The sequence below is a fragment of the Thamnophis sirtalis genome, unplaced genomic scaffold (assembly GCF_051295495.1).
Source record: "Thamnophis sirtalis isolate CommonGarterSnake01/CBP01778 unplaced genomic scaffold, rThaSir2_p1.2 scaffold_8, whole genome shotgun sequence".
NCBI classification, from domain to species: domain Eukaryota; kingdom Metazoa; phylum Chordata; class Lepidosauria; order Squamata; family Natricidae; genus Thamnophis; species Thamnophis sirtalis.
This window is the reverse complement of record NW_028261388.1, coordinates 4,273,695-4,286,986: the sequence shown is the minus strand read 5'-3', so window position 1 is coordinate 4,286,986 and position 13,292 is coordinate 4,273,695. Positions and strand designations below refer to the sequence as shown.

General features: G+C 43.2%; 1 protein-coding gene across 1 annotated transcript; it reads right to left on the bottom strand.

Annotated features, from left to right (window-relative positions):
• Positions 1-2,495: 2,495 nt before the first annotated feature.
• On the bottom strand, positions 2,496-12,152 carry AQP11 (aquaporin 11). The gene is made up of 4 exons (XM_087722066.1): positions 11,943-12,152; positions 10,836-11,432; positions 4,644-4,760; positions 2,496-2,728 (listed from the first exon to the last, which is right to left on the bottom strand). Exons 2-4 carry the CDS (start codon positions 11,428-11,430, stop codon positions 2,667-2,669), a joined length of 774 nt encoding a protein of 257 aa, XP_087578192.1. The 5' UTR covers positions 11,431-11,432; positions 11,943-12,152; the 3' UTR covers positions 2,496-2,666.
• Positions 12,153-13,292: the final 1,140 nt, after the last annotated feature.

The following is a 13,292-nucleotide window of genomic DNA, read 5'->3' as shown; positions in this document are numbered from 1 at the left end:
TGGGGGTGTTGACTCTCCATCTGAGGGCTGATGGACAGCCCAGGCTCTGTCTCTCTGTCTCTCTCACTCTGCCAGCTCCATTCCCTCTTCTCCCTTGGAGCTCTCAGATTACCTTGATGCTGGCCCTGATTCCCACACCTCCTCCTTCTCTGATTCAGCTGCTGGAGGGGCCAGTGGCCGACATTCCCTGATATTGGGCCATAAGGAAGGCTGAGCACCAAAGAATGGAGACCTTTGAACTCTGGTGCTGGGGGAGACTCCTGCATTGAGTCCCTTGGACTGCAAGGCCATCCAACCGGTCAGTCCTAGAGGAGATCAACCCTGGCTGCTCTTTCGAAGGCCAGATCCTGAAGAGGAAACTCAAATGCTTTGGCCACCTAATGAGAAGGAAGAAGGACTCCCTGGAGAAGAGCCTCATGCTGGGAATGACGGAGGGCAAAAGAAGAAGAAGGGGACGGCAGAGAAGGAGGTGGCTGGATGGAGTCACTGAAACAGCAGGTGTGAGCTTCAATGGACTCCAGAGGATGGTAGAGGACAGGAAGGCCTGGAGGAACGTTGTCCATGGGGTTGCAATGGGTCAGAACACAACTACGCAACTAAATAACAACAGCAAAGTTTTGGGGAGGAAAAAAAAACCATCACAGAGTTGTAAAAGTAAACTCTTCTTTATTAAGAAAATAATCTACTCTTTTAAGACAATATTTAACCCCTTATGCAAAGTTGTGGGTATTTTGTGCAGGCGCTCGCTTCATTTTCCATGACTGGACGTGCCACGTTCAAGTTTCACAGGGGAAGGGAAATTGGAGACGATTTTTCTAATTCAATTAGCGCCAAGATGAGAACTCCATATCCCCCCCCGTGCTTTGCTGCAGGAATATTTCGATGCCTCCTTTTCTGCAGCAGCGCCACAATGACAACATATCAAAGGCGTGGAATATAAACGATTACAGCGCGAACTTCACTGTTGTTGCGAAGGAGACAACCCTTAACATTAACAGAAATCCTTTAGCTGGAATTCAAGGACAGCTGATGGCCATTGGTGATCGCTTCAGGGTTCTTTAAATATAAACCGTGCAAAAAACAAACCGCAACTAACTCTTTCATCCACCCAAAATATTAAAGATATGTTCTTTTTTTTAAAAAAAAAAAATTGGAGGTACTTCCAGGCTCCATCCTGTCAACTCTAGTTCGCATTAAGGCATTTTTAAAAGTCCAAAAGACTCCTTTAAAAGTGCTTCCAACATTTAAACGGGTGGGAAATTTCACGCTTTCCTGAAACAAAACCTTCGCTTTCTTTCTTAAGATTCGGGGAGGGAGAATGAGCTTAACAGAACAAAATAGAAACCGTTTCGTATTAACAGAACAAAATAGAAATTCTAGAAGGACCACGTTCGCAAAGATGCTCTCAGAAAAATTATGGCACACACACTTGTTTTATTTCGTAAGCTGCTGAATTTCCAGATTGTGCAAATAATTGAGGGAACTCTTGTATGGATGCCTAAAATCTTGAAGCATATGTGAAACCATGCGATTGTCATAACTATTCTATTGTTTCTCTTTTTTGGGCCGCTTTAGCAATAAAGAGCTGCTTTTAAAAAGGTAAATGTTTCAGCCCTTAGTTAACGATATACCTGCTGGGTTTTGTGCTTTTTATATGCATAAAGTTATATGCATGAAACCGTGCTTTATAAACTATCATTTATTACAAAGGTGGCTCACACTTTTTTTAAAAAAATAGTATCAAATAGTATACATGTTTTTAAAGGGGTTTGAGGCTGCCTCGCCTTATAGGAGCTGGTAGAAACAATATTCTGCAGAAATTGAAATGATTTGGATAACCCACCAAAGAATCTCAGAGTTTCAGAATTAAGACCTAGTTTAGGATGTAGCTTACTGAATGGTTTTCAAGCCCAGTGTTTCTCAAACTTAGCTGTTTTAAGAATGGATGGAACTACAAGTCCCAGAATCCCCCAGTCAAGGCTGGGCTGAGGAATTCTGGGAGTTGAAGTCCACGCATGCAAAATGGTTGAGGTTTTTTTTTTAAAAAAAAAACGGTGATCTAAACCAGTGTTTCTCAACCTTGGCAACTTGAAGATGTCCGGACTTCAACTCCTAGAATTCCCCAGCCAGCGAATGCTGGCTGGGGAATTCTGGGAGTTGAAGTCCGGACATCTTCAAGTTGCTAAGGTTGAGAAACACTGATCTAAACATCCAGCAAAACGGTCCCAATAATCTTTTCATTGGGACCATTTTAGCTGCCGTCCTATTGCCCAGCTACACTTTTTTTTAATGAAAAAGTCTTTTTTTTTCTACGACGCTTTTTTTTGTGGTTACATTTTTTTAAAAATGAATTGTTTGTTTTCGCTTAAAACGGTAACTTGTTTCCTGAAAAAGGGATGAAATGGGCATAAAAGGGAAATAACTTCCCTTGTAAAAAAGGTGTACAGGTGTTTGGCTTTTCAAGTTTTCAAGGATCTGAAAAACACACCCCGGTGATTTTTTCCCCCCCGTGTCTTAGCGCAGGAAATTTTTAAAGCACGAGACGTGCTCAAAATCAACCTCTGGAAGATGTTAAGAATACTTTTGACGTCGGTCTCCAGGAAAAGGGGAGGAAAATTGCATCTGTTTTTGTAATGGGATGCTTGAACCTCTTGTCGTCTCGGGCCTTAAGCATGTCTGTGCATCCCAGGGAGAACGTCATCCCATATAACAGAGACAAACAAGGATCCTGAAAGAGACCAATAAGATTTTTTGAGCTATTTGAAAAGGGAAGAAAAAAAAACCAGATTAAAATAGCAGTGGATGCCCCTTGGGTTGAACGATTTTCAAAGCGTGACCCGTCAAAACCGCGGTCCACAAAAGCGCGATCGACTAAAGCGCGCATTTGGCGTCATCACAGCGCGACGAAAAAAATTAAAAATTGAAATAAAATTAAAATTAAAGCAAGCCGATTCACATAAAGGTAAGGGTTAGGGTTAGGGTTAGGTTAAGGGTTAGGGTTAGAGCGTTAGGGTTACGTTTAGCGTTAGGTTAAGGGTTAGCGTTAGGTTTAGCGTTAGGTTAAGGGTTAGGTTTAGGGTTAGATTTAGGGTTAGGTTTGGGGGGGTTAGGATAAGGTTTTCGCTTTATTTTTACATTTTTCGATAACAGCGCGATGTTTTCGTCGCGCTGTGATGACGTCAAATGCACTCTTTCGTCGATCGTGATTTTGTCGTCCGCGGTTTTGTGGGGGAACCTTTCAAAGAGTGTGAACTATCTGTAAAAGTGATTCTTGACTTACAAACATCCATTTGGTGACCAAAGTTACAAGGCAGTGAAAAAAATTTGATTTCTGAATTCAGATTTTGGAGACGTCTGAAATGGTATTGGTTTCCTGCTGAGCAAGGGGGCTGGACTAGAAGACCTCCAAGGTCCGTTTAAACTCTTTTCCATTCTCTTCCTCCTATTTTTTCTATTATATTCTATTTTCTATTCTATTATTCTATTCTATTTTCTCTATTCTATTTTCTATTCAATCCTTATTCTATTCTTATTCTATTCTATTTTCTATTCAATTCTTATTCTATTCCATTCTATTTTCTATTCTCTACTTATTCTATTCATATTCTAAGTCTATTTTCTATTTTCTCTATTCTACTTTCTATATTTTCTATTCTATTCTTATTCTATTGTATTCTATTTTCTATTCTATTCTTATTCTATTCTATTTTCTATTCTATTCTTATTCTATTCTATTTTCTATTCTATTCTTATTCTATTCCATTCTATTTTCTAAATTTTATGTTCTATTCTTATTCTATTCATATTCTTTTTCTATTTTCTATTTTCTCTATTCTATTTTCTCTATTTTCTATTCTATTCTTATTCTATTCTATTCTTTTTCTATTCTATTCTATTTTCTATTCAATTCTTATTCTATTCCATTCTATTTTCTATACTTTCTATTCTTATTCTATTCCATTCTATTTTCTATTCTATTCTTATTCTATTCAAATTCTTTTTATATTTTCTATATTTTCTATTCTATTCTTATTCTATTCCATTTTATTTTCTATTCTATTCTTATTCTAATTTTCTATTTTCTCTATTCTATTTTCTATACTTTCTATTCTATTCTTATTCTATTATTTTTCTATTCTATTCTATTTTCTATTCAATTCTTATTCTATTCCATTCTATTTTCTATACTTTCTATTCTTATTCTGTTCCATTCTATTTTCTATTCTATTCTTACTCTATTCATATTCTTATTCTATTTTCTATGTTCTATTTTCTATATTTTCTATTCTATTCTTATTCTATTCATATTCTTATTCTATTTTCTATTTTCTCTGTTCTATTTTCTATATTTTCTATTCTAGACTGTTTTTCATGTGACTATTGCAGCATAATACACGTGATCAAAATTCAAACACTTGGCAACTGGCATGTACTTATGCCGGTTGCAGCATCCCAGGGTGAAGGGATGACCTTTTGCAATCTTCTGACAAGCAAAAGTGAAAGGGGGAAGCCAGCTGGTCTTTTGGGTTTTCGTTCGGGCACTGAGTGCCAAAAAGATTTTATCACCACTGTTTTAGACCCCTTGCTTCCTACAATTTAGGGATCCTTGTCTGCCCAAGAAATAAAAATACAAAACTGCTCACCGGCGCATGGTGCGATGCAATACACCGCCAGGTAATTCCAGAACTGGTCTATGAAGCAGTTTCCATGCAGAGAAAATGCCAGGGCTGGGTTAAATATCGCACCAGTGAGGTGTCCTCCTAGGAGAGAACAGAAAACATTTCTCTTTTAAGACCTCATGCAACTTTTAAGAGGCAATCAAATTAGCTCGCTGGCATAAGAATCAGGTAGTTCAGAACCATTGATCTTCTATATATATATATATATATGTATATTGATCTTTGATTGACCATTGATCATATATATATATATATATATATATATATATATATATATATATATATATATATATATATATATATATATATATATATATATATATATATTTGTGACGAGTGAATGGTACTTGGGTTTATATATATATATATATATATATATATATATATATATATATATATATATATATATATATATATATATATATATATATAAAACCCAAGTACCATTCACTCGTCACAAAATCTCCAGAACCGTAAAGCCTACAAACTTGAAATTTGACACGGATTTTCCTCTTGGCTTCTAGGTGCTCGCTAAGAAAGGATTTTTCGAAATGGTCATCAGATCATTAGTATTATACAGTAATTAACACGCTCTGATGCTACGGAGTTCTACTCCCCCTCCCCACCTGAAAATAACTCTGTTCCAACTGCCACTTGCCTCACATTCCGTTACCTCAGTTCAAACTGGCAGACGGTCCACTCCTTCACCCAGGAGCAGCCTGAGACTCCCTACAGTACTAAACGTTGGTACCTCACAAAAATGTCTACGCTCTCCACCTACGGAACTGATTCCGGACTCAAGGCGGCGGGAGCGATATTCCCTCAGGTGTTTCAATCACCAACCACCACTAAGCCAATAGATTGAACCGTAGTGAACCGGATTTCTCCTGCATTGCCTGATCACATAGTTTCATCGCGAAGCACGGGTATCCAGCTAGTACATTCCTATCAGAGAGTGATATCTCTAGAGTTCTACCAAATACTAGACCCAGTTTTGGCTGGAAGGGTGCTGGAGGAGGCATCCATCTTGTCTCTCTCCTTCTCTCCCCCCCCCCCCCGGCCCACAGAGAAGAACTACAATGCTAATCCGCCCCCTCAAAGAAGTTCAGTTTGACACTCCTACACTAGACCATGGAACGTGTCTATTCCACGGACCACCCAAACCATCTCTTGCTCTCAATTTCTGCATCTCAAATAGACATGAGGAGGAGGAGAAGGAGGGAATATTGGACCAGGCATGGCGACACAAAAGCCCCATCTTGAAATCCTGCAAGAAGGCGCTTTTTCACTAATGGACGCGGCGCTTGGATTTAACCGCCAATTCCAGTAGGTGCTGATCTGGAGATTTTGGAGCGAGTCCCAAATCGAACAGATTCCAAAGTTCAGGGATTGTTGATGTTTGCATTTGGGGGTTTGCCGAACTCTTCAGAGGAAGGTTAATGATCGATGATGGTCGGCGTAGGTGGTAGGCGGTATAGGTTCTTCAGATCTTTTCAGGAATCCTTAGGATAGTCTGGCGAGGGAAGGCGTCGTGGGTGACACGCTAACCAGCCTGCTCGCCAACAGACAACTATCGGGAGGGTGGAGAGAAGGCCTTGAGATGTGAGGGTGGTTTGGGAGGGGGAAACTCTGGTTCCAAGGTCACCAACTCTGAGAATGTCTGAGGCAAACAGATTCTTCTCAAAACAACCCAGGAGGAAACGAAGGACCATAGGAGGACAGGGAGAGGGGAAAAGCGGGGGAATTTATCGTATGCTTTTTGCGCGCGAAATGCTAGAGCGGGCTTTTCCGCTTCTGTACCTACATAACTTTTTAGCTCAGTTAGTCCTTGACGTACGACCACAGTTGAGCTCAAAATTTCTGCTGATAAGCGAGACCTTCGCTAAGTGAGTTTGGGTCCCATTTTACGACCACTGTGAAGTGAAACACTCCAGCTGTTAAGGCAGGGACATGGTGGTTAAGGGAATCCGGCTTCCCCATTGATTTTGTTGGTCAGAAGGTCGCCAAAGGGAATCACGTGATCATGTGATCAAGGGGAAGCGGCAAAGGGTTTTAACTCCGAAAAGCAGTCATGAGTCACTTTTCGAGATGTGGTTGCAACTTTGAGCGGTCACTAAATGAAGTGTTGCAAGTTGAGGACTATCTTCATACCCTGGAGGAGGGGGGGAAATGTCTCAGGGGTTTCTTTTGCTGGCTAGCGCATTAGTAGAGTGGGGGTTGCGGTAAGGAGGAAGACTGTGGGGTCCTTGGTGCTCTCTGAGCTTGGTGGTTTTCTAATGAAATGTCTGCAAGGAAATCACCAACCTCAGAGAGCACCAAGGACCCCACAGCCCTCCTCCTCCTCCTCCTCCCTTCCTCCTCCTCCACAACCCCTCTCCCTCCTAGCACTGATGATGTTATCTAGTTTGGTAATGAAACGTCCACCAGAAAACCACCAAGCTCAGAGAGCTGCAAGGACCCAACAGCCCTTTTCCTCTTCCTGTTCCTCCTCTTCCACTCTGCAAACCCCACTCCCTTCTAACACTGATGATGTTACCTAATTGGGTAATGAAACGTCTGTAAGAAAACTACCAAGCTCAGAGAACACCAAGGACCCCACAATCCTCCTCCTTCTCCTCCTCCTCCTCCTCCTCAAACCCAGTCCCTTTAAACACTGATGACATTATCTAGTTGGGTAATGAAATGTCACAGTTCTCCTCCTCCTCCTCCATAGTTCTCCTCCTCCTCCTCAAACCCCACTCCCTTCTAACACTGATGACATTACCTAGTTGGGTAATAAAACGTCTGCAAGAAAACATCCAAGCTCAGAGAGCACCAAGGACCCCACAGTTTTCCTCCTCCTCCTTCCTCCTCCTCCTCCTCCTCCTCCTCCTCCTCCTCCTCCTCCTCCTCCTCCTCAAATCCACTCCCTTCTAGGACTGAAGACATTATCTAGTTGGGTAATGAAATGTCACAGTTCTCCTCCTCCTCCACAGTTCTCCTCCTCCTCCTCACACCCCACTCCCTTCTAACACTGATGACATTACCTAGTTGGGTAATGAAACGTCTGCAAGAAAACATCCAAGCTCAAGAGAGATCTAGAAACCCTCTCATTTCAACCCTGACTAACAAATATTCTCCTTTGTGGAAACCCTTAATACGGTAAGAATATCACAGTCCAAGCACATGAAAGGCCTCAACAACTTCTAACTTTCGCTTTACATTAGAATTGGAAGCGGCTTTCTTTCTTTCTCTTTCTTTCTTTTCTTTCCTTCTTTCTTTCTTTTCTTTCCTTCTTTCTTTCCTTCTTTTCTTCTTTCTTTCTTTCTTTCTTTCTTTTCTTTCTTTCCTTCTTTTCTTCTTTCTTTCTTTCTTTCCTTCTTTCTTTTCTTTCCTTTCTTTTCTTTCTTTCCTTCTTTCTTTTCTTTCTTTTCTTCTTTCTTTCCTTCTTTCTTTCTTTCTTTTCTTTCTTTCCTTCTTTCTTTTCTCTCTTTTCTTCTTTCTTTCTTTCCTTCTTTCTTTCTTTCTTTTTTCTTTCCTTCTTTCTTTCTTTTCTTTCTTTCCTTCTTTCCTTTCTTTTCTTCTTTCTTTCTTTCCTTCTTTCCTTCTTTCTTTTCTTTCTTTCCTTCTTTTTCTTTCCTTCTTTCTTTCTTTCTTTTCTTTCTTTCCTTCTTTCTTTTCTTCTTTCTTTCTTTCTTTCTTTCTTTCTTTCCTTCTTTCTTTTCTTTCCTTCTTTCTTTTCTTTCTTTCCTTCTTTCTTTTCTTTCTTTTCTTCTTTCTTTCTTTCCTTCTTTCTTTCTTTCTTTTCTTTCTTTCCTTCTTTCTTTTCTCTCTTTTCTTCTTTCTTTCTTTCCTTTTCTTTCTTTCTTTCTTTTTTCTTTCCTTCTTTCTTTCTTTTCTTTCTTTCCTTCTTTCCTTTCTTTTCTTCTTTCTTTCTTTCCTTCTTTCCTTCTTTCTTTTCTTTCTTTCCTTCTTTTTCTTTCCTTCTTTCTTTCTTTCTTTCTTTCTTTCTTTCCGTCGATTACACACAGCACGGGATATTGTTCCCAAGGCTTTTGAGTCAGCCCAGCGAATGCTGGAACCGAGCAGTAAAAACCGCAATTGTGATTCGGCAGGAGCGGCTGGCCGAAAGACTCTTAATGGAAGAGGCAACGCGGTTGGCAGATGGGAGGATTTGCAGAAGACAATGCCTTCTTCTTCTTACGAGAGGCTCTTTCGGGAGGCTCTTCAGCCACAAGATCGTCACGTGAAACCGTGACTGCGCTCACAATCTTACTCCAGCTTTCCTTCCCTTTGCAAGACCCGCCGAGGTCGCCAACGTCGAGGCGTCAACTTACAAGGAGCGAAGGAACAACGTTGCCTCCAGAAATTGTAAATGCTCCAGCACTGGATGTTTTTAAGAAGAGAATTGGGCAACCAATTGTGTAGCGGGAAGCAGGGTAGGGTTTCCTGCCCGAGCAGGGGGTTGGACTAGAAGACCTCCCAGGCCCCTTCCAACTCTGTTGTTCTATACTCTACACTTTTTCATCCCTGGGGTGACCGCAAAGGCTCAATAAACACGGCAGTCACTAAGCGAGGACTACCTTTCCAAGTTAAGCCTTACTGCGAATTTCCCTTTCTGTTTTCGTAACTTGCTAGCGGATGCTTTCCCCCCCCAAGACTGCATTCTAACTACTAGCGCCATCATGGGTCTAAGCGACATTCACAGTTGCCCTGCTTAGCCACAGAAATGTTGGGCTTAATTGTGGTCGTATGTCGAGGACTGTCTGTATTCCAAACTAGCTGATAACTCGACGTTGCCCAGGTATTTATTTATAGGGTTTTTATTTATAGGGGGGGGAAATGTCTGGACCAAGCGTAATTTCTAATGTTGGATTATTTCTCTTACCAGAGGGAGCCCCCCCACCCTTGTGGAGGACTGTGAAACCGTTACCACAGTAACTCCACTGTGCTGTACAGTAGAAGCCATTTTACGGGAGTACAGTAGAAGCCATTTTAAGGCACGATAGGCTGTATCTTAACAGAACACACATTACGAGGGGTTTTAGGAGTGTCTTACCCCCCACAGTATTTGTTTCCAGAGACTAAGTCATCTGTGTACCAAGTTTGGTTGAAATTGCTCGAGGCATTCCAGAGTTATGCTGGAACACACACACACACAGACACACACGATAGAAGATATAGGAGGAGGAGGAGGAGATAGAAGAAGGAGAAGATGGTAGAAGAAGATAGAAGGAGAAGGAGAAGAAGAAGAAGATATAGAAGGAGGAGAAGATATAGAAGGAGGAGAAGATATAGAAGGAGAAGAAGATAGAAGGAAAAGGAGGAGATATAGAAGGAGAAGGTAGAAGGAGGAGGAGGAGGAGTAAAAGAAGATATAGAAGGAGGTGAAGAAGAGAAGAAGATAGAAGGAGAAGAAGCTATAGAGAGAAGATATAGAGGAAAGAAGGAGAAGGAGGAGGAGGAGGAGGAGGAGAAGATATAGAAGGAGAAGATAGGAGGAGGAGGAGGAGGAGATATAGAAGGAGAAGAAGGTAGAAGGAGGAGGAGACGAAGAAGGAGGAGGAAAAGAAGATATAGAAGTAGGAGGAGAAGAAGATAGAAGGAGGAGGAGAAGATATAGAGAGAAGATATAGAAGAAAGAGATAGAAGGAGGAGGAGAAGAAGATAGGAGGAGGAGGAGGAGGAGGAGGAGGAGGAGGAGGAGGAGGAGGAGGAGGAGATATAGGAGAAGAAGGTAGAAGGAGGAGGAGGAGGAAAAGAAGATATAGGAGGAGGAAGAGGAGAAGAGAAGAAGATAGAAGTAGGAGGAGGAGGAAAAGAAGATATAGAAGTAGGAGGAGAAGAGAAGAAGATAGAAGGAGGAGGAGAAGATATAGAGAGAAGATATAGAAGAAAGAGATAGAAGGAGGAGGAGGAGAAGAAGATAGGAGGAGAAGAAGGTAGAAGGAGGAGGAGGAGAAGGAGGAGGAGGAAAAGAAGATATAGGAGGAGGAGGAGGAGAGAAGAAGATAGAAGGAGGAGGAGGAGGAGGAGAAGATATAGAAGAAGGAGAAGAAGATAAAAGAATGAGGAGGAGGAGGAGGACGAGGAGAAGAAGAAGAAGAACAACAACTACTACTACTACCCGATCCGAGTTTTAAGCCGTGGGAGCAAACGAGGGATAAACCCACCAACCTGTGTAGACAAAGGAGGTGATCAACAGAGCGATCAGGTGGACTTTCATGGTGGGGCTCGTGGACTCAAACTGGAGTAAGGTCAGGTGTAGCAGGAAGGAGAAGAGGAACTCCAGGCCGAAGGCATTGGGGATGGTGGTTTGAATGGGGTTGCTGCAGACGTCCGGCTGGGCTCTCTGGTGGCCGGAGGTCAGGCCCAGCATCCAGAGGGATTTCATGCCCAGGTGAGCCAAGACGGCCGCTGTGAACTGCCCCGCCGTCTGCAGGCACCACCCGTGGGACCTCAGCTGCCCCTTGTAAAGCTGTTGGATGCTGCTGGCCGGGTTGCCCACGCTGCCCGTTAACGTCCAGCCGTGGAGGACGGTGAAAATGTAGGTGAGCCACAGGGCGATCTCCGGGCGGGGCAGCAGGCCGCCCAGCAGGCAGAGTTCGTGGGTGACAGCGCAGATCTGGAAAGTGGCGGCCAGCTCCTGGGCGAAAGTGAACCAATCGGAAGCCCGCCGTATCACCCGGTGGGCCTGCTGTCTGAAGATGCCCACCAGGAGGATGATGCCCGCCATCACGAGCAGGGAAATCAAGGCTTCGTCGGTATTCATGGCTGCAGGGGGAAAAAGAAGGAAGGAAGGGGGGGGAAAAAGAGGAGCGCTGATACGGGAAGTCCTCGGGTTACAACCTTCCGTTTAGTGACGGTTGCAGTGTCTCCGGGAGTCACTGCGATATCCCCCCCCCCTTGGCGGCCTTCTGACAAGCGGAGTCAACAGGGAAGCCGGATTCACTTAAGAGCCATGTTACAAGTAGTCCTCGGCTTACGACGGTCTGTTTAGGGACCGCTCCGAATTACGCCGGCACTGGAAAAAAGGGACTTGGGGCCTTTTTTCCCCCCACACTTACGACCGTTGCAGCATCCCCATGATCGTGCGATCCGAATTCCGACGCTTAGCAACTGGCTCGTTTTTATGACGGCCCCACCCTTTTGGCGGTCTTCTGACGAGCAAAGTCAAGGGGGGAGCCAGATTCACTTAACAACCGTCTGGCTAACTTAACAAATGCAATGATTCGCTTAACAACCGTGGCGAGAGAAGTCGTAAAAGGGGGGGGGCAAACTCACTTAAGGAAACGTTTTCACTCAGCAACGTAAATTTCAGGCTCCTAGGTTGCGGTCCCAACTCGAGGATCTCACCCGTACGGAGAATCCTCAGCCTAGCGACCGTTCATTTAGTGACAACAGCACCGACAAGGGTGACTTAGAACCGTTGATTCAAACTTACGACCGTTTGCAGACTCCCTGTGAACAAAATTTAGATTTAATTAAAAAAATGGATGTTGCGATGTTATCATTATCTTTAACTTTGCCAAAGAGAGTGGAAAGTCCTTGTCTGTTATTCTTTTTCTCTTTCCATCCCACGTTTTCTCTTTCCCCTTTTTTTCCTTCACTTTGGATTCTGTATCTTGTATTTTGATAAAATAAAGACAATTTGATATGGAAAAGAAATGGCAACTGACTAGTGTTATGACAGTTGCAGTGTCCGGGGAGAGACCAGGGCCGGATTTTCCTATAGGCTAACTAGGCTTCATCCTAGGGCCTCAAAATCAAGAGGGGCCGACAGTCAAATTGTTAGCAAAATTAAAATTACGCTATTCTAAAAACAGTGAACACTAAAACACTGAACCGAAAATAAGGAGAAATTCTACGCATATAACTAATAAACAAACATAAAAATGTATTGGTTAAGATCGTTCCAGCGCCGTGGCAGTTGGGGAGCCCGTCCACGTTCCCGGCACCGGCGGTCGGGTGAGAGGCGCGGCCGCTCCCAGTAGTAGCCGCCCCGTCGACGCGGAGCCCACCAGCGGCCAGGCGGGGGGGGGCGAGGGGGCCGAGCCGGGCAGCTGAGCGCAGCAGGGGAGGCGGCTGGCCTCGCTGCCTTTGCCGCAGAGCAGAGCCGCCCTCCGTCGGGAGGCCAGCTATATATATTGATATATATTGATATATATCACAGTAATGATGTATTTTATTGTCTCTCATGTAATTTACAAACTTATTCCATAAGTGGAATAGCCTAAATCCGGCCCTGGGGGAGACCTGCGATATCCCTTTTGCGACCGTCTGGCAAGCAAAGTCCGCGGGGAAGCCAGATTCGCTTAACAACCGTGTGACTCACTTAACACCCGCAGCGATTCGCTTAGTGACTGGAATGGGAAAAGGTCGTAAAACAGGGCAGAACTCACTTGACTGTCTTGCTTAGCAACAAAAACCTTGGCTCAATTGTGATCAGAAGTCCCAAAAAACCGACCATTATTGGCACCCCTTGCTGGATTCACTTAACAACCATATAACTAACTTAACCACTGCAGTAATTCGCTGAACAACGCGCGGCCAGAAAGGTCATAAAATGGGACAAAACGTCACTACTAAAAAAAAAAAGGTGACTTATGACCCTTTCTCACACCCGTGGCAGTA

Bases quoted from the DNA above. Each gene is read 5' to 3' on its own strand.
- AQP11 (XM_087722066.1), bottom strand. From the start codon at position 11,430: ATGAATACCGACGAAGCCTTGATTTCCCTGCTCGTGATGGCGGGCATC. The intron at 4,761-10,835 runs GTTGGTGGGTTT...GTTCTCTCCTAG, and splicing joins CACCTCCTTTGTCTACACAG to GAGGACACCTCACTGGTGCG. The intron at 2,729-4,643 runs GTGAGCAGTTTT...GGTCTCTTTCAG, and splicing joins TTGCATCGCACCATGCGCCG to GATCCTTGTTTGTCTCTGTT.